The sequence below is a fragment of the Mandrillus leucophaeus genome, unplaced genomic scaffold (assembly GCF_000951045.1).
Source record: "Mandrillus leucophaeus isolate KB7577 unplaced genomic scaffold, Mleu.le_1.0 Scaffold77, whole genome shotgun sequence".
Classification (NCBI taxonomy): Eukaryota; Metazoa; Chordata; class Mammalia; order Primates; family Cercopithecidae; genus Mandrillus; species Mandrillus leucophaeus.
In genome coordinates this window covers 6,441,312-6,461,337 of record NW_012108363.1, presented here as the reverse complement: position 1 = coordinate 6,461,337, position 20,026 = coordinate 6,441,312, and the positions used below count along the sequence as shown (strand labels likewise).

Below are 20,026 nucleotides of genomic sequence, written 5' to 3'. Positions count from 1 at the left end.
TCAGGGACCGGAGACACCTGCGGTGGCCGCGAGCCCGGCGGCGGCGACATCCTCGGGTCCAGGTACTGCAGAGCGCTGGCCCCTGCCTCTGCCTCTGTGATCACCGTCACCTCCCCCAGGGCCAGCGAGAGCCGCCTGGGCCCGCCTGGCAGCCGCCTCGGGCACACAGAACGTGTGATGGGTGGGGCGAGGGGCGCAGCGGCGATGTTTGGGGGCGGAGGGCTTTGATGAGAGAGAAGCAGGTCTGACCCGCTTGGAAGCTTTCTGGCCTACACTAGCATCGCTCTCCAGGCTGGCCGCGGGCAGGATGGAAGTGGGGGAAGGGGATGAGTGGGCTGACTCCTGGGGGAAAAGATTGTTTTTTCTTGAGCTCTGAGGAACCAGGAAGAGGCTTACCTGTCTGTTGTGACGTCCGCTTTTCAAGACAACCCTACCCCTCACCCCAAGGAACAGCCCACCTATGTGCAAAAGAAGAGGAGGTGCTCTCTGCTTGGGGATGGGGGATGGTCCACAGAAGTATGGCCCTCTATACCCAGAACCCAGCTGGAAAGGACACTGACAGCCCCCCGGTGCCCCCCCAGCACAGGGAATCTGATTTTGACCTTTGCTTGCCTACTTTCCCCAGCACAGTGGAAACATTCACCAGCCCCGACGAGCCATCAGCTGTCCTTCCAGCTAGGCCAAGAATGGGACAAGGATCCTTTTCTGCTAGTTCCTGGGTGCCTGTGCCCTCAGCATGGGTAGGGAGACGGAGGCAGTCCTGCTGGCAGGAGGGGCAAATCAGGAGAGTGTCGGTTCCTGTGTTCCCATTTCCTGCCTCCTGTCTGTGTCCCAGTTAGGGCAGCGGGTCTCACCTTTCTCTTGGATACAGACTGTGCCAGCAACCCGGGTCCCTGAGATCTTAGAGGGTAAAAATCAGGTCCGTATCTATGGGCAGGTCTGTGAAGGCCTTGACGGTTGCTTTCTCCACCATTAGACCCTCTCTCTGTGGCCCTCCTGGTGGCCTACCACCTCCACTTCCATCCAGTGCCCTGCTCTTCCCCCAGTCTCCAGTGTCAGAAATTGTTTTCAAGAAAGGAGCCAATGATTGTGTTTATCTTGGAGAGCTGAATACAAAAGAAGTTCGCATTTGATGCAGAGCAGGTGCTTTACAAGTCATTTGACCAGAAAATAAACAGAGGATGGAGGCATTTTAATGGGAAACAAAGCTTTAATGGGAAACACTGTAGAAATATTTGCTATCGCTAATGGTGGCATTTCAAACAGTGGGCTGGAAGTGGAGGTGGGGAGCTGGGTAGTTCTTTTGGGAACAGGTCCCTGAAATGACACTATCTAGCAGCTGTCAGCTCTGTATTTGGCAAGGGCAGCTTTGGCCCTGCGGGCAGGAATGCTGTAAGAGTGTGTGTGCATGTGTGTGCATGAGTGCATGTTTGTTTAACTGGTCAGGGGTTACTGTCACCGGAAGGCATTTTTTGAGCACCCAGTGTCCACTTTCAGGATCAGAAACTTGTGTACACAGGGTTCCTCGTTGGCATTGGCTACCCTTTGCCAAGGCAATTATTAGACCTCAGGAAGAGAGTGTTGTTTGCTTACAAAGTCAGTGCCTCTAGATAGTTCTGCACACTGAGCCTCTGGCTGGGGGCATTAGCTCTCTGCTCACTAAGCTTCTTTATTATATTTCCTGGCCAGTTCTGACCGGTTCTGTAGGCACCCAAGGCTGCCTTGTTCAGTCCCTGCTGAAAAATGAAAAAGGAAAAACTTGCTTTAGGCATTAGGCCAAGAGTCGAATGTACAACCCAATGGGGTTGGAGAATTTTACTCAAATCAGATGCTGGCCCAGAGAAGGAAGTAGACATGAATTCAAAAACTGGTAAAAGGCCCTGGGAGAACTCTACATGTCCCCTCTGATAAATCATGCCCTCTCTGATGTTCAGTGGGCCTCTGCTGCTGTCATTGACCAGAAAACTGAATGAGATGAATAGGCAACAAGCTAATTAACGGAAAAGCGCTCCTGGAAAACAGTACGGGCCCCAGTCCCTACGTTTAAGGATTGGACTACACTCTCAAGGCGGCTTCTTTGGACCTCTGTTGGCCCCAGGGGTCCACCAAGAGTGTCACAAAATGGCCTTTTGTAGCCTCCATGTGGCCACCATAACAATGAGTCTATTTCTTTACTGGCAAGTATTAATTATTCACTTGTAATTGACGAAGCCAGACATCAGTCACCTCACTGGAGTCTTTATGAAAGGCCTTTGGTCGTGTCATTCTAAGGAGCAAAGCCATGCCTAGGGTCCAGGGGATGGCCCCTGCATCAGTAGTGAGATGGTGGGAGGAGGGGGGCAGGCTGCTGCCTTCTAGGCAGTGAATGGGGGCAGGGGGAGAACTAGAATATCTTTGAATGCTCTTACTACCCGAGGGGTGCATGAAAGTGCCGAGCAGAATGCTTAGCACATAGTAAGTACTAGCATATTTATATATTTATTGTTATAATGTATTCGTTACATAATCATTAAGAATTTGGCTCATGTATGTAATCAACCCTTGGCTGTTACCAGCCCCTCTCCCTCTAGAGCTTTCCTGAATTTTGCTTTTTTGAGGGAAGTTGGTCTCTGTGACCAGTAAACCCAGCCCCAAGTTTACCTGCCACAGGAAGGGAAAGTTAAGAGTGGTAAGGCATGAACTGAAAGGCTTCAGGTGGGAAGTGCTCTTAAGTAGCACAGGAGAGGTGGGTGGAACTTGAGTCGGCAGGGAGAAGTGGGAGGGAACACGCCAAGCAGAAGCCCAGGGCCATTCTCACATTTCAACACAGAGAGTTAAGGAAGGGCCTCTTCCTCTGTGAGAATTTAGCATTTTGCAACCACCCAAAAAATGTTGAGGGCATGCTTTGCTTCCAGGACAGACACAGCAGCACAGTGAGCATGGGACACAGGATCCCTGAGTTGCTGTGTGCCCTTAAACCAGCCACTACCTCTCTGACATTCAAAACTGAGCAATGGAAGGCAGCCTGCCCAACTGTTACCTGCCTGTCATTATGGAAGCCTGCGGATGAGGTAATGTCTGTAAATCCCAGTCTGAGAAACAAAGACCATGGAAATAGAGAAGGAGCCTCCTGAATGTGTGACTCTTTGGGGTAAATGCCCTCCATTCCTTAAGAAACAATTTATTCATTATATATTGTGTGTCACTTTAAGAAGACGGATCTGTGGCCTCTCTGTACTGTTGAGCCAATGGGAAGCTTAAAGGCATTTTGTGATTCCCAGATTCTGTCAAGGCGCCTGGATAGCCTTGTCTGTACAAAGACACTTCAGAATTCAGTCAGTGGGTGCGGGACGCCTCCCAGGATGCAAAGAGCTTAGATATTGGCTTTCTAGCCATGGCCATTATGCTAAGGGCTGTGTGTGATATACCTCAAAAAAAAAAAAAAAAAAAAACGGCCATTTAAGCCATACTTGGGCCCTGGCAACAGAGGGTGCAAATTCTTGAAAGAAGTCGTTTTGAGAAGGCAGAGCTTGAGTTCAGGCAGAATTTCTTGCAGGGATCATTCTGGTTGTGTGGCATTTTGATAGACTTTGGGCAACTCAGCTACAGGCAATGAGAGAGGAAAGTAAATAGGACTTTCTGGGGAGATGCCTGAGAAAGACCCAGTGATGACTTCATCAGTAGGCCTTTTGATTCTGTTTGCGTCATTATTTGGTCATTGTAGAGCAGTGGTTCTCAGGCTTTAATCTCTAGGTAAAACAGAGGTGTGTTTAGTCTGTCCACGTTCTGTAGTCTCGTTTTCTAAGTAAGGCAGGAGGTGAGGTCCTCTGCAGGAAATCAAGGTGATGGACTAGTTAGGAAACTTCAGGAGACTTCAGAGTTTGGAACAGTTGCCTCTGTGGGTGGAATAAGAAATCAACTGGGGAAGAATGAGAGAATTGTCTAACTTCACTGAAGGCCTGGCTGAGATCAAAGGGAATTTGCAGGGCTGACCCTCAGAGAAGGCATGCAGTAACTCTTAAGGAATATCTGAGCACTACTTTTGATTTGTGCTTTTAAAAATATGATGCTTTAAGATTTGTTTTGGCAATATATGAATGACAAGATAAGAATTCAGAACTAGAGGTCAGCCCCCTATCTCCAAGTCTGTTATACTTCCATATGGGAAAGAGAAATGAGGACCTGCTTCTTAGGGTTTGAAGTGGAAACTGTATGATAGAAGGATTCTCTAAAGAACTCTCCTCAGATTCTTATATTGATAAGGCAGACTTGAATATGGGACCTCAAAGAAGTGTGATATTTTAACTTTCTTGTTGATTTTTTTAAACCAGAAGTTAAGAATTTTGGTCATTGGCTCATGCATTCAACAAATCATTCATGAATTATTAATTAAGCAAGTAATTCCTGGTGTGTGCCTATCTCTGTGCTGGTTGCTATGGGTCAAACTCAGACAAGATGACTATCCTTGGCATTCTTAGCAATCCAAAGAATTAGTGAAATATAAAGCAGTTTGTAGTGCGGTTAAAAACTGTGAACTCTAGACTGTGAGTGCTAATGGAGTGAGAGAAATGAAGGTCATTATGGGGCTTGGCTGGTCAGACCTTTGTGGAAAAGGCCTGTCTTGACTTGGGCCTTGATAGATTGGCAGGATTTAAGAAGGAAAGAAGACAGTCCGTAAGGGAGTGGAGACAGTTTGAGCAAAGGCACAAAGGAAGACTATCCTTGGACAGGTTTATGATGCCCTGTATATCTTGGCCACAGAGAATGGTCTGCATGATCCTTAACATGTGTCTTTAAGGAAGCCCTTTGGATAGAATGTCTAGACTGTAGTCATGGTCATTTGCTTTAGAGTTGGAAGGCCCCTGAGAGAGGCCCAAATCCAGTGATTCTTAACTTGTTGCTGTTGCTGTTTTTTTAGTACACAAAATGGACAATATTGACATGCTCAACCCATCAGCCCCCACAGCCAATCCCCCAACTCTGCTCCAGTCCTGCCATTCAAGGGAAGAGATGAACATACAAGAATAATATCACACAGAGACCTTGAACCCTCGCCTTACATACAATAAAATGTACCTTGTTTGCAAACCTCAGTGCTTAAGCTATTATTAGCACAAGTTACCTGCAATAACCTTCACAAGGCAGGACATCATGGTTGAGAGAGAACCAAGGCTAACCTCCATATTTTACATACAGAGAAATTTGCCCTTTTAGAGTGAGTGAAAATGTGATTTGGGGACCTTTGTCTTCATATTGAGCCATGCTCGAGTTGCAGTTTCACGTCCATGAAGCTGAGTTCCACATGCTCCGATCTGGTGGCCAGACCTGAAGTCCTGCTCTTTGCTTCCGTAGCAGATGCATGGCTTCCCTTTGTGAGTTTTAGCAGGTGCATCTGAGAGGCAGCTCCTCTCCCCACATACGCGTCATGTTGGTGTTCCTCATATGACAGCCCCAGGGCCTCAGCAGGAGCAAATCAGCAAGCCACCTTGGTGGCATGACTTCCCCTCCTGAGAGCGTGAGGCCGTTCCCCTGAGCCTCTGGTAGCTGCCTGGTTTGGTGTCACCAGAAAGGCCGCCTCAACCCTAACAACACAGGAAGCAGCTGGGCAAAACGGCAAATGAAGTGGCAAGTCCTTTAGCCCCCGCCAAGATCTTTTTCTCTGTCTACTCATAAACAACGAGGAAGATAGGCCTTCTCCAGAGGCCCAAGTCGAGGCTGACTTGACTTCTCCACTCTGACTGCAGGTCCCCTGTGTGGAGAGAAGCTGTAGGTGATGGAGCCTCTGGTCCCAGAAGACAGGCAGCAAGGGACTGAAACAGCAAAGACCGCCTTGCCAGTCAGTGCTGGGTACCAGCCAGGTGTCTGAACTGCTAGCAGGGAGACTTTGGGTGGTTGTCTTCTAAAGCAAATTATTAAATTTTGATCAAAACAATACATATACATGTTTTTAAAAATCAGATAATATTGAAAGCCTTATAATGAAAAACAACCATCCAGCACCCACCGTCCCCTAGAAGCTGCCACTTTTAACTCACTGTTTCTTCTAATAGCTGCCTCCTCATCTCTAAATGATATGTGCTTACACTGCTATTTCTTGATTTATCTATTCTGCACGTTGTCTATTTACTTCCTGCTGTGATGAATGGAGATTTTGCTTTCTTACACCATCTCCCTCCCTCCCCTGCCCCCGTCTCTCAAGATAGGAAGAGCTCTATTTTAACCTAAATCAGGTTTAAAGTGTCTACGTTATTAAGATATATAAATGATGATCACAGAGAACCAGTAATGTCCTTTGATTGTATTTCCTTTCTTAGAGGGCTTTTCGTTTTGCTGCAGCATTTTTGTTGTAATATTTGTCTTTTTCTTTTATTTATCTATTTATTTATTTTGAGATGGAGTTTCACTCTTGTTCCCCAACCTGGAGTGCAATGGCGTGATCTCAGCTCACTGTAACCTCTGCCTCCCAGGTTCAAGCGATTCTCCTGCCTCAGCCTCCCGAGGAGCTGGAATTACAGGCATGTGCTGTGACACCGGGCTAATTTTTTTGTTTTGTTTTGTTTTGTTTCATTTTTGAGACAGAGTCTTGCTCTGTTGCCCAGGCTGGAGTGCAATGGCGCGATCTCAGCTCACTGCAAGCTCTGCCTCCTGGTCACCTGGCTAATTTTAGTGGAGATGGGGTTTCACCATGTTAGTCAGGCTAGTGTCGAACTCCTGACCTCAGGTGATCCACCTGCCTCTGCCTCCCAGAGTGCTGGGATTACAGGCGCTAGCCACCATGCCTGGCCCTCTCCTTTTCTTTTAAAGCTCTGTGTCATATGAGTTATTCTATTGCCTTCCCTTGTCTTCTCAGGAAGTGCAGTGTTAACCCCAGCTCCACCCCTAACTAGCCCAGTGACCTTGCACAAGTCCCTTCTCTTTTCTAAGCCTCGGTTTCCTCATCAGTAGAAAGAGAGCTAGACTCCCTTCTTGTTCTCATTCTAAACCTCAGAACCTGTCACTCCACCCACCTCACAGGTGGTAATATTATTACTCCTCAGATAATATTATCTGAGGAGTCTTTACTCCGGCGGGGGGGCAGCCCCAGGACCTGACAGATGGCAGAGAAACCAAAACAGGCAGGGGCAGGGGGAAGGGAACAAACAAGCTAGCTGGGCCTGCCCTGTATGGTCTAGTTCACTCCTGCAGTTTAGGGGGCCGCTCTGCGGGGTGCTATGGTTGTGTCTATTGCTCTTTTCCTCCCCTGCTGTCCCCGTTGGTTTTTGCTCTCCACAACCTCTGCTTGTAGGGGCAGCGTTACAGTCCCCAAACTCCCCAAGCTCCTACTCCAACCCCAGCTGTCTTTGTACCCCTTCTGCTTATGTTACACCCAAAGTTTCCCAAAAGGTAGTTATAAAAATACTAACTTTTGGTAACAGCTTTCTTGAAATATAGTTTGCATACTGTACAATTCACTCATTTAAAAAATACAGTTCAGGGCAGGCATGGTGGCTCATGCCTGTAACCCCAGCACTTTGAGAAGTCGAGGCGAGTGGATCACCTGAGGTCAGGAGTTCGAGACCAGCCTGGCCAACATGGCAAAACCCCGTCTCTACTAAAAATACAAAAATTAGCTGGGCATTGTGGTGGGTGCCTGTTTTTCCAGCTACTCGGGAGGCTGAGGGAGGAGAATCATTTGAACCTGGGAGGTAGAGGTTGCAGTGAGTGAGATCGCACTGTTGCATTCCAGCCTAGGGAACAAGAGCAAAACTCTTGTCTTAAAAAAAACCAAAAAACAAAAAACAAAAAAAACAGTTCAGTGGTTTGTAATATATCCACAAAATTGTACAACCCATAATTGTAGTCAGTTTTAGAGCATTTTAGCGCCCCAGAAAGAAACCTCATGGCCTTTAGCAGCACCACCTATTTCACCCAATCCCACCCCAAGGCAACCACTAGTCTACTATAAGTCTCCATAGATTTGCCTGTTCTGGGCATGTTTAATAAATGCAACCATAGAATACAGAGTCTTTAATGACTGGCTTCTTTCACTTAGCATGATATTGTCAAAGTTCATTCATGTTGTATCAATATCAGTACCTAATTCCTTTTTATGGCTGAAAAATATTCCATATGGCTGTACCGTTATTTTATCAGTTGATGCATATTTTAGTTCTGCTTTTTAGCTATTACAAATAATGATGCCATGAACATCCATGTACAAGTTTTTGTGTGGACATGTATTTCCATTTCACTTGGGGTTATGCCTAGGAGTAGAATTGCTGGGTCAAATGGTAACTCTGTGTTTAAAAATTTAAGGAAATATCAATCGATTTTCCAAAGGTGCGGCACCATCTTGCAATCCCACTAGCAACGGTGTTCCCAGTTTCTTCACATCCTTGCCAACACTTGTTATTGTCTGTCCTTTTGATTGTAGCCATCCTAGTGGGTGTGAAGTTGTATCAATTTGCATTTCCCTAATAACTAAGGACATTAATCTTTCTGTGTCCTTATTGGCTATGTGTATATCTTTGGAGAAAAATCTGTTCCTTGCCTATTTTTAAAATCAGGTAGTCTTTATTAATGAGTTTTAAGAATTCATTTTTACATTTATTTTTATTAAAAAAATTTTTTTTGTAGAAACAAGGTATCGCTCTGTTGCCCATGCTGGTCTTGAACTTCTGGCTTAAGCGATTCTCCCATCAGCCTCCCAAAGTACTAGGATTACAGGCATGAGCCACTGTGCCCAGCCAAGAATTATTTACATATTTTATATATTTAGCAAATACATGATTTGCAAATATTTTCTTCTATTCTGTGGATGGACTTTCTTGATGGTGTCCTTTGAAGCACACATTTTTTTATTTAGGTGTTTAGTTTATTTTTTATTTTGTTGCTTGTGTTTTTGTTATTACATAATTCAAGGTAACAAAGATGTACTCTTATGAGTTTTATAGTTTTAGCTCTTACGTAGATCTTTGAATTAATTTATTATATATTACATTATTTATACCTCACACCATAAAACAAATTTTGCATGTGGGTATTCAGTTGTCCCAGAATCATTTGTTGAAAAGAATATTCTTTCTACATCTCTTGTCAATTGACCATAAATGTGAGTGTTTATTTCTGGATTCTCAGTTCAGTTCCATCAATTTATCATTGTTCATTGTCTGTCTTCATGGTAACACCGCACAATTTTGATTACTGTAGCTTTCAGTATGTTTTGAAATCAGGAAGTGTGAGTCTTCCAATTTTGTTCGGTTCCCCCCACCCGCAAGATTGTCTTAGTTATCTTGAGTGAGTCCCTTGAATTTCCATATGAATTTTAGGATCAGCTTGTCAATTTCTGCAAAGAAGCCAGCTGAGATTTTGATAGAGATTATGTTGAATCTGTAGATTCGTTTGGGTAGTATTGCCGTGTTAACAATATTAAGTCTTCCAGCGTATGTACATGGGATATCTTTTTATTTATTTAGGTCTTTAATTTTTTTCAACAAGGTTTTATTGCTTTCAGAGTGTATGTTTTGCACTTATTTTGTTAAGTTTATTCCTAAGTATTGTATTATTTTTGATGCTACTATAAATAGAATTGTTTTCTCAATTTTCTTTTCATATTGTGCGTTGCTGGTATACAGAGACACAACTGATTTTTGTATGCTGATATTGTATCTTACAAATGTGCTGAACTTGTTTATGACTTTAATAGTTTTTAGTGGATTTTTCACGGATTTTCTATATACAAGACTATGTTATCTGCAAATAGGAATAGTTTTACTTTTTCATTTCTAATCTAGATGTCTTTTATTTAATTTTCTTGCCTAATTACCTTGGCTAGAACTGCCAGTACGATGTTGAATAGAAGTGCTAAGAGCAGGCTTGTTTGTCTTGTTCTTGATCTTAGTGGGAAAGCATTAAGTTTGATATTAGCTAAGAGTTTTTTGTAGCCATTTATGGTCAAGTTGAGGATATTCTCTAATCCTAAGTTTTTGAGTGTTTTTATCATGAAGGTGTTGAGATTTTGTCTAATGCTTTTTCTGTGTGTATTGAGATGATATGGTTTCTGACCTTTATTGGTATAGCTTATTATATTAATTGATATTCTGATGTTAATGTTAACCTGATCTTAACATTCCTGGGATAAATCTCACTTGTTCATGGTGCATTATCTTTTTTATATGTTTCTAGATTGATTCAGTTTTGTTGAGGCACTAACTTTTATCGAGCACTTTCTACCAGCCAAGCCATTTATATGGATTAACTCATTTAGTTTTCAAAGCCTGTGAGATAGAAACTATCATTATCCCTTATACCAAAATGAGGAGAGTGAGGCTCAGACAGGTTATGTCACCTACTCAAGGTCACACAACTAGGTATTGGCAGAGGTAAGATTCTAACTCAAGCTATCCAGTTCACCTCCACACTAAAATGCCTCTTGTGTGGGTATCAGTGGTGGACATGGAATGATTTTCAGATAATACCCAGACCTGTGTTTATGTTCATTACTGTGTTTTTTATGGCTCCTCTGTGTTTATGGCATATAATATTGGTTTTCTATCTGTGATTGTGATATAAAGCTTCCTTCTAAAATAAAAACTGGCAAAAAACAGAATCTCGAGAAAAAAATAGTAAGAATTATCCTGGCAGTTTATGGATATGACTATGTATTCTATGCTGATTTAAATTAGCTGTTTTGTTTTTGTTTTTGAGACAGAGTCTCACTCTGTCACCCAGATATAGCAGTGGCTCCATCTCAGCTCACTGCAACCTCTACCTCCCGGGATCAAGCAATGCTTCTGCCTCAGCCTCCCGAGTAGCTGGGACTACAGGTGCGCACCACTGTGCCCAGCTAATTTTTGGCTTTTTATTAGAGATGGGGTTTCACCATGTTGGCCAGGCTGGTCTCAAGCTCCTGACCTCAGGAGATCTGCTCGTCTTGGCCTCCCAAAGTGCTGGGATTACAGGCGTGAGCCACCGAGTCCAGCCTTATCTGTGTAGCCACCGAGTCCGGCCTTATCTGTGTTATTAATAGTGAAGGAGAAAGAATGGAAAAACTGGAAGTAAGGACATGGCCAACTTCAGGTCGTCTCCTGTCTCCTATATTGTCAGGAGACTGAGGTGTGTTCATGAATTCTTTCATTCAGTACTTCCCCAGCACCTAATCTGTTTGCGGCACTCTGCTAAGGTCTCTGCATTTTCAGTGATAGGTAAAAAAAAAATGGTCCCTGACCTTGAGGAGCTTTCACATGCATGGTTCTACTCCAGAAAGGGCATGTTATGTTTTATTTCATGGGCAAACTCAGATTGATTGCTGGTGGCTTCCTGGAGCTCAGTATTTCATGAGGATTCTGAAGCTGTCTGTGGACTTAGTGGAAAATAGAGTCATTACCAATTAGCAATGTCTGCCCTGGCATGGGAGGAAGAAGTGGCAGTATTTGGGTTTTATTCTGAGGCCAAGAAAACATCATAGAGTGCACTTACACAAACCTGGATGGCATAGCCCACTACACACCTACGCTATATGGTATAGCCTGTTGCTCCTGGGCTGCAAACCTGTACAGCATGTTCTTGTACTGAATACTGTAGACACTTGCAACACAATGGGAAGTATTTGTGTACCTAAACATAGAAAAAGTACAGTAAAAATATGATATTATAATCTTATGGTAACACCATCGTATATATGATCCTCTGTTGACTGAAACATCATTATGGGGCAAATGACTGTAAATTTTTTTAATAGGAACAATCTAAATCTCCCTTTTATTTTTATATTTATATAATATTTTCTTTGTACTAATATATGTATACACATGTATATATGTCTATGTATATGTGTGTGCAGTATGTTTGTGTGTGTGTATATACTTATATAGCCTCTGGCTGGAGAGCCATACGGACATGGAAAGTATTTCCTGGCCTCTTGATGTTCATGAAACACAAAGGTGACAGTTACCTAATCTTTAGCTTGGCAGAGTTGTGTTCTTCTTGAGGAAGTAAAAAGCAGCCAAACTGGGGAAAAAAATGTGCTTAGCACGTTTCGAAAAGGTACAAAACCAGGTGTGGTCTAGAAGAAAAGGGGTAGAACTGGAAGTCAAGATATCCTGTTTCTACCCTACTTCTGCCACTAGCTGACCATGTGACCTTGAATAAAAGTGTTTACTTCTCCATAACACAGTGTCCTCAGAAACACAGCAAAAATTACACCTGCTGAGTTGAATTTGCAGGATAGTTGTGATTGAGAAAATCAATGTGAAGAACCTATACAACTGAGATATTAGTGTGATAAAAATAATACCTTCCTTTTTTTGGTAGGAGAATTGTTGCAGTATTTAATTCATCCTCTCTATTGAAAACAGGCCACAGACTAGCTAATATTGAACAAAAGTATGGGAGGCCATTGTTTAAGACTAAGCTCCTGTACTAGGCCCCTAAAAACCAGACCAAACCAAAATGGAGTCACTCATGCTAAATGCCACTCTCCACCTAAGTCAGCATAATAAGCAAATCCCCTCTGCCTTAACCCTTACAAAAAAGCAACCTGAAGTAACTTGATGTTAACTAATCATTTATTTTTCTATTGTTGTGTTTCCTTTTTCCCACATTACAAAACCCACTGTTTTGCTATTGCCCAGTGGGAGCTTTCATTCTATTGTATAGAAAGGAGGTGCTTCAATTCATAAATCACAAATTAAGGGCAATTAATTCTATAAATTTATTGTAATTTTGTCTTTTGACACTTACGTCTTTGCTGGCTACTGTGTTAAGTATTCTACATGCTGTAGTTATATAATCAAAATAAACATTGAGGACAGGCACTATTATAAATTGTCACCCTTATAAGGTAAGGAAACTGAGGCTCAGAGAGGTTAAGGAACATGCTGTTGGTTATATAGCTTGTAAGTGGCAGATGACAGATTCAAACCCCGAACTCAAGCTTACCCACTACACTAGCCTAATATTTCACTTCAGTAAAATGTCTTAATAGTTCATTTCTTTCCAGAAAATCAAACAGATAATGACAATGCAAGTATTTTGCTTATAAAGAAGCAGGGTTTAAGCTATGAATGTCAGAACCTGCATTTCCAAAGCCATGTTCTCCTGGCAGCCATCCTGCATTTATGGGACCCATCCCCCTCTTGCTTGGGGTCTGTCAGTCATTTCTGCATGGGGGGGCACCTAAAGCTCCCCTTCTCAGAAGCAAATTGCTTGTGAGCCCAATGTTAGTACAGCTTTTGGTGAAACCAGGCCACTGACTGAGTTTGTTTTGAAGACACTGCATTTAAATCGGTCATGAATGTCCCCCACTGAGAAGTTGCAGCTGTGTTTGGTAAATGATACTCCCAGAACACTGTTAACTTTTAAATATTTTATTAATTTCTTTTCCAAAATGATGAAATGGTCACATGTTCATAGACTGAACATAAAGAATCATTCTCACTTGGAAGATTGCAAAACAGGCAGGACACTTGGGCCGAAAAGAAGTACATTCTTATTTTCATTTATACCTCTGTTCAAATTTCCAGAATATTTTTTCTTTCCGATTGATGTGGATTTGGCAATGCCTACCAGCACTTGAGCTAAAAATGTTGATTTCCTTCTCCCTTAGGCACTGAATGATCTACCAAAGCTCGTAGAAATCCACTATAGAAGTTGTATTTGCCAGAGGAGAAGAAAGATAGCATTAACATAAACAGACTCCTAATTTATTAGCTTTGTAAGTTGTTCACTTATTGATTCTCTTCAGGGGATGTTCAGGGGTACTGTTAGGCTGCAGAGGAAAACTTAATGGTTATTCTGGTAAATGAGTTGGGTTTTTTTGTTTGTTTGTTTGTTTTTTGGTTTTTTTTTTTTTTTTTGAGATGAATTTTTGCCCTTGTTGCACAGGCTGGAGTGCAATGGCATGATCTTGGCTCATTGCAACTTCTGCCTTCTGGGTTCAAGTGATTCTCCTGCCTCAGCCTCCTGAGTAGCTGGGATTACAGGTGCCCACCACCACGCGCAGCTAATTTTTTTGGTATTTTTAGTAGAAACGGGATTTCTAGTAAGAAAAGTTGACCGGGCTGGTCAGACTAGTCTTGAACTGTTGGCCAACCTGGTCTCGAACTCCTGACCTCAGGTGATCCACCTACTTCAGCCTCCCAAAGTGCTGGGATTACAGCTGTGAGCCACCATGCCCATCTGTAAATGAGTGTTTTTTAAGTTTGAGAAGCCCAGAAGAAACCTAGTTATGGGAGAAAAAAGGAAAGTTGGATAAGAGCTGGGAGCTTATAAACTGATCTAGGGGATTTTATGAAAACTTTGAAACATATATAAAATTGGATGGAAAAATACAGTAATCTCTATGTATGTGTCACACACAATCTATACTTATTAACTCATTGCTGAATTTGTTTCGTTTTTACTCACTCTTCTCCCATCTAGTATTATTTAGAAGCAAACTCCCGTGTCCTTTTATCCATATTTTAGTAGGTATTTCGAGAAGATACAGGCTCTTTTAAAACTTAACCTTGATATTATCAAACCTAAATAAAATAACATATTTCCTTCATATTATCAAATATCCAGTCAGTACTAATTTTCTAATTTTCTCATAAAGTTATAATTTTATTTGTATGGTGGTTTGTTTGAAATAGGATCCAAATAAGGTCCACACATGATAGTGTGTTCGGTCTCTTCAAAATCTATAGATTTTCCTCCCATCTCTCTTTTCTGTCTTTGTAATTTGTATTTTAGAGGTCCTGAGTCATTTGTCCTGCAGAATTTGTCATAGATTGTATTTTGCTGATTACATCACTGGGGTATAGCATGTTTTTCTGCCCTCTTATATTTCCTGTGAGTTGGCATCAAAGGCCTAATTAGATTCAGGTGTTTTGTTTTGGATCCAGCATTCTTGGTGCGTTTTTCCATCATTAAGCACATAATATTTGATTGTCTTTCATTTAGGGATGTTAGGAGCTGATGATGATCAGTGCCTAGATCCATTTGTTTATAGAGGTTGGAAAACAAGGATATTGTCTTTTTATCTTAAAAAGGGAAAAAATACTTTTATGGAAAGAAACATCCATCTCTTCTATAGTTTGGTTATCTGGTGGTATAGTTTGTTCAGGAAAGACAGGTTAAATGTTTGCTTTTATTTACCAATTCTCAGCATAATAGTTGGTTCACAGGCTCATCTAACAGTAACAAAGTAATAAAAACCAAGCTTTTATTAGATGTCTTTGTGATCCATCAGGGCTCTTCCAGCACGTGGCTCAATTTTAAAATCACTTGGAATAATAGTCCCTTTCTGTGGAGTTACTCCAATAGTACAACATATATACGTTCATTTGTTTCGTTTTGCTTTTCGATTTGGGGGCCACTTTTTATAAATTTACATTTTATTTTGTAAGTATGTAAAATGTTTTGATGCTTTCAAAGTCAAATCTACAAAATAAGACATATTCAAAGTATTCTAGCTCCTATCTCTGCCCGTTAACTGTTTTCCCTTCTTTTCCTGTTCTCCATAGGTAACTAATTTTTAAAAGTATATGGCTTGCCTTTCCATGGTTTGTTTTTTAAGTAGAAGATGTGTGTGTAGACATCTGCAGCCCCCGCTCCTGGGTAAATGAGCGCATGCTCTCCATACCATGTCCTGGAGATCACCCGTAGTAGCATGTAGAGAGGGTCCTCACTTAATTTTCCTGCTGCTTCATATTTCCCTGTATGGTGGCACCATAGTTTATCCAGACATTCCTCTGTTAATGGATGTATTAGGCCATTCTTGCACTGCTATAAAGAGATACCTGAGGCTAGGTAATTTATAAAGAAAAGAAGTTTAATTGACTCAAGGTTCCGCAGGCTGTACAGGAAGCGTGGTGCCAGCATCTGCTCAGCTTCTGGGGAGGCTGCAGAAAGCTTTCAGTCATGGCAGAAGGCAGAAGGGGGAACAGTTATACCACGTGGTGAAAGCAAGAGCAAGAGAGTGGGCAGTGTGGGTGAGGGGGGTGCCACACACTTTTAAATGACCAGATCTCCTGTGAACTCAGATCTCATTCATCACCAAGGGGATAGCCCAAGCCATTCATGAGGGACCCGCCCTCATGATCCAAACGCCTCACACCAGGCCCCACCTCCAACACTGGGGATTAGAATTTAACATGAGATTTGGGTGAGGGCAAGTATCCTAACTATATCAATGAATGTTTGCTGTTTTCAGTTTTTGCTATCACAAGTAGTCCTGCTGTGAATGGCCTTGTGCATATATCTTTGCGTATTTTTGTCAGTGCATCTTTGGGACAGATTCCTGGAAGTGGGATTGCTGGTCAAAGGGTAAAATGCTTACAGAAGTTTGTTAGATATTGCAGATTTCCTCCCACGGGAGTTGTGTCATTTTGCCATGCCTACCAACTATGTTTGGGAGAGCCTTTTTCTCCATAGCCTTGCCAACAGCATGTGTGGTCAAACTTTTGGATTTGAGTCGATCTAATCAGTGAGAAATGGTGTATCTCCTTGTAAGTTTCATCTGGATTTTCCTTATTCAAAATGGGATAGGACACCTTTCAAATGCAGTCTTCCTGGTCCCCTGGTTGGAACCCAGGCATTTTGTTATTTAGAAGCTGTGCACATGATTTTTTGGCGCAAGCAGGGCCAAGAACCATTAATGCATAGTTTTTGAAAACACCTAGCGTAGAGGTTGGTATGAAATAAACCTCCACTCATCAAGTGTAATCTCAAAATGCGAGCGTGAGTCCTTGGAGGGAAGTATGTAGTAATGAAGCTGACTTCAGACTATGGAGCTGGACAAACCTGGGCCAGCCTTCCCTCCACCAGTTGCCAGCGCTTGATCCTGTGAAATTAAATGCCGAGGTTCTGTTTGTTCATCTATAGACTGGGAGTAATCATAGTACCTACCTTTATAGGGTGGATACAAGAATGAAATAGTTGAGTACTTCGCGTAGTGTCTGACGCAAAGTAAGGGCTAAAGAAATGTTTTACTGTTATTATAATTGGAATTAATGAAGAGAATTACTAGGGCTTTGGAGGCTGAAGATCATTATGCCCAGCAAAATCATTACTCCCTCCTGTAAAATGGACTTAGTAGTAGTATAAGAAGGAAGAGAGTCTTTTTTTTCCTTTTCTTTCAATGGATCAGTGAAGTGGTTTTGCTGTAGAACTGAATGCCACACTTAGAACTGTGGGGTAGAGAAGAGGAAGAAACTTAGGTGTGGAGAGGACCTGAAACCACCCTAGGAGACCAGCCTTCTGCAGAGGGCAGATGGGGAAGTTACCTCTGGGCTCAGTGAGCCCTCACTGGATGCAGCATTTGCTGTTGCCATGGTACGTGATGGGAAGGTGTGTTCGAGAACTCAGTGAAATGTGAATCCCGTTAGCTGCACAGCAGCCAGTGAAGGCTCAGCCCCATTCTGCCCTCCCAACCTTGGGCCTAAGGCAGGTATTAGTCTCAGGGCAGCATGACCTTGGGTATATTCTGCAGTTGTTTTAGTCCTTTGCAGCCCCTGTACCAAATTCTTGTGTTGATGGTCCTTTTTCCCCCTAATGTCAGACACCGTATTTCCTAACAAGCAAGGCAAACTCGCTGACGTTCACAGGAGAAATTCCAGCCCAGGGATCTCACAACTCCTTGGAATCGAAGGTGGTCAGACAAGCACAGTGGCCCTTCTCTTTGTGTCTCTCTTAATCATGTGTGTTTAGGGTTGGCTTTATTATTGTTATTAAAAGCTGTTTTCTAGAACTCAGCTTTTAGTGTTTTTGTTTACCTCTACCCTTATGTTTTATTTTGCTTTGTTTCTTGCTTTATGTCTGCCTTTGTAACTCTCAGTCCCTCTATTCTCATTTCTCTGGGCTGACTTTTGTTCTCTTAAGGTTTTTTAGTGTAACATTAACTTCATTTAGTTCCACTTTTCTTTCAGCTAAATGTGTTGAAGACATGTATTAGTGCTTTCCATCTTTCATTTCTAAATATCTTATCATTTCTATTGGAATTCCTCTTTTAGTTTTGAATGACCTTGAAGTATGTTTTACACATTTTCAAAGGTATGGGATTTTATTGCTACAATTTGCATTATTGATTTCTAATTTCATTGCATTACATTTAATAAACAGTGAATGTACCTTGTAGGCTATCATTTTTGAAGAAACTTGTGGGAACTTGATTTATAGCCTAAATCGTGATTAGTTTTTAAGCAGTGTTTCACATATGTTTGGGGGGAAAAATGAGTATTCTGTTTGCTGGGTGCTGAGTTCTTAAAATGGGAATTAGCTCGAGTTGGGTAACTGTGCTGTTCAGATTCTCTTCAGCTTCTAATCCTGCCAAACATACAATTAAAGCAGCTGTGCTGTGCCAGGGTCTAAGACACAGAAATGTCCATTTAGGGCTGATTTGTTTGATGTGACTCACAGAACATACCCAGGCCAAGGAAGACAATGGCTCCTCCATCTTTGCAAGGAAGGTTGATTTGCAGGAATTGAGTTATTTTAATCCCAATTTAATTAGCCTAAAAACCTGGGCTTTGGTTTTCAGTTGATTATCTTGGCTGTCACCATCATGAATAATTGTATTGCATGGTAATTTAAGAGTGGAACTCATAAATATCCTTATGAAGAACGAAAGGTGGAGAAACTAACCATGACCCATGTCCTCACATCCCACTTGAGGTCCCTCGCTCCTGGTGACGTGGCTGTGTGGGCATCACATAACTTCTCTGAGCCTTGATTTTTCATCGGTTATATGGATAGAGTGCCACCTTCCACGTTGATCACAGAGGGTGGTGGTGAGGGTCGACCAAGTACACACAAAGTACTTTGTTAGCCGTAAAGAGATCCTCAGATATAAAAGATACACACTGAGAACACCTTGGGAAGAAGTGGTGAGGAGAAGTGGCCTCAATGCATTTTAACTCTCTCTGTACTCCCTAAGGATCCTGGACATGGTGTGGTTAAGAGGAATTTTAGAGGCCCCTGAAATTCTCCACTGACTTTCTCTTCCTTTCCCGCAGTGCAGAATACAGAAACTGCAGCCATGACCACGCACGTCACCCTGGAAGATGCCCTGTCCAACGTGGACCTGCTTGAAGAGCTTCCCCTCCCTGACCAGCAGCCATGCATCGAGCCGCCGCCTTCCTCCATCATGTACCAGGTAATGGAAATGGCAGATAGCACCAGGGGGCCCAGGAATTCTGGGGATCCCCTAAGAGGGTTTGTCCTGAGGCAGAGGGGGAGGTCTGCATCTAGAAGGTGAAAGGTCGTGAGCTGATGGAGTCCCTTGTGCACTGGTGGAGCTGAGTGTAAGGAACAGATTAGCTACTAAATGTGCTGCAGGACTATTTCCCTCCCACAGGGAAGTCTTGTTGATCTGCTTTGACCCCCAAATACCTTCCTGGCTATTCTTGCTGCTGTACCAACCGAGGTTTTGGCAGCTCTGGCCTCATGAATTAAATATTGCAACTTAGAAACCCCAGAGCCTGCCTGGGTAATTACTTTTCCTTCATGCGTGTGAGGAGGACACTACAACACCCCATAGCAGCTCATGGCTCAGGGAAGCTGGTCACAGTTGTTTGCTTTTGCCTAATGTAGCAGAGCTTGTGATAAACCACCATCAGATTGTTCCAAACTATGACCCATCAGGGCCGGGAGTCAAGCTTATAGCCCCTTGTCTGGGTGTGCCAGGCCAGATGCCATGTTAAGAAAGCATATGCTAATTTGAAAGTTTTATCTGTGTTTGACCTTTCGATAGTTCTCAGACAGCAAAAGGAGACTAAATATAAATACATAATAAATTCTTAAATTTCTTTCAGTGCATCTATGAAGCACATGCTTGAAGGTTCAGCTCATAAACTTCATTGATTCACATCATCTAACCCAGATTAAAATTTTAATTATAGAAATATCTTTTTTATTATAAGCAATACAAAAAGTACACAAAAAAGTATACAAAAACATATAAATTTTTTCTATAACTATGCCTATATATACCTTTTTTACCAAATATACATATATGTGTTTGTGTATATATACATATATATGTTATTACCAAAAGAAAACCATACTATATTTATTGCTTTATGAGTTG

At 42.3% G+C, this 20,026-nt stretch overlaps 1 protein-coding gene across 3 annotated transcripts in view; it reads left to right on the top strand.

The window, feature by feature from the left end:
• Nucleotides 1-6: 6 nt before the first annotated feature.
• CYFIP2 (cytoplasmic FMR1 interacting protein 2) overlaps nucleotides 7-20,026 on the top strand; it is a 133,328-nt gene continuing 113,308 nt past the window's right edge. The window contains exons 1-2 of one of the 3 annotated variants that reach the window (XM_011966703.1): nucleotides 7-62; nucleotides 18,954-19,093. In XM_011966703.1, the coding sequence (XP_011822093.1) occupies nucleotides 18,977-19,093 (117 nt within the window). In that variant the 5' untranslated portion in view covers nucleotides 7-62; nucleotides 18,954-18,976. Of the gene's footprint in view, nucleotides 63-2,809; nucleotides 3,051-18,953; nucleotides 19,094-20,026 lie in introns of those variants that run through there. The other 2 variants (XM_011966704.1, XM_011966705.1) reach the window with 2 other exon arrangements.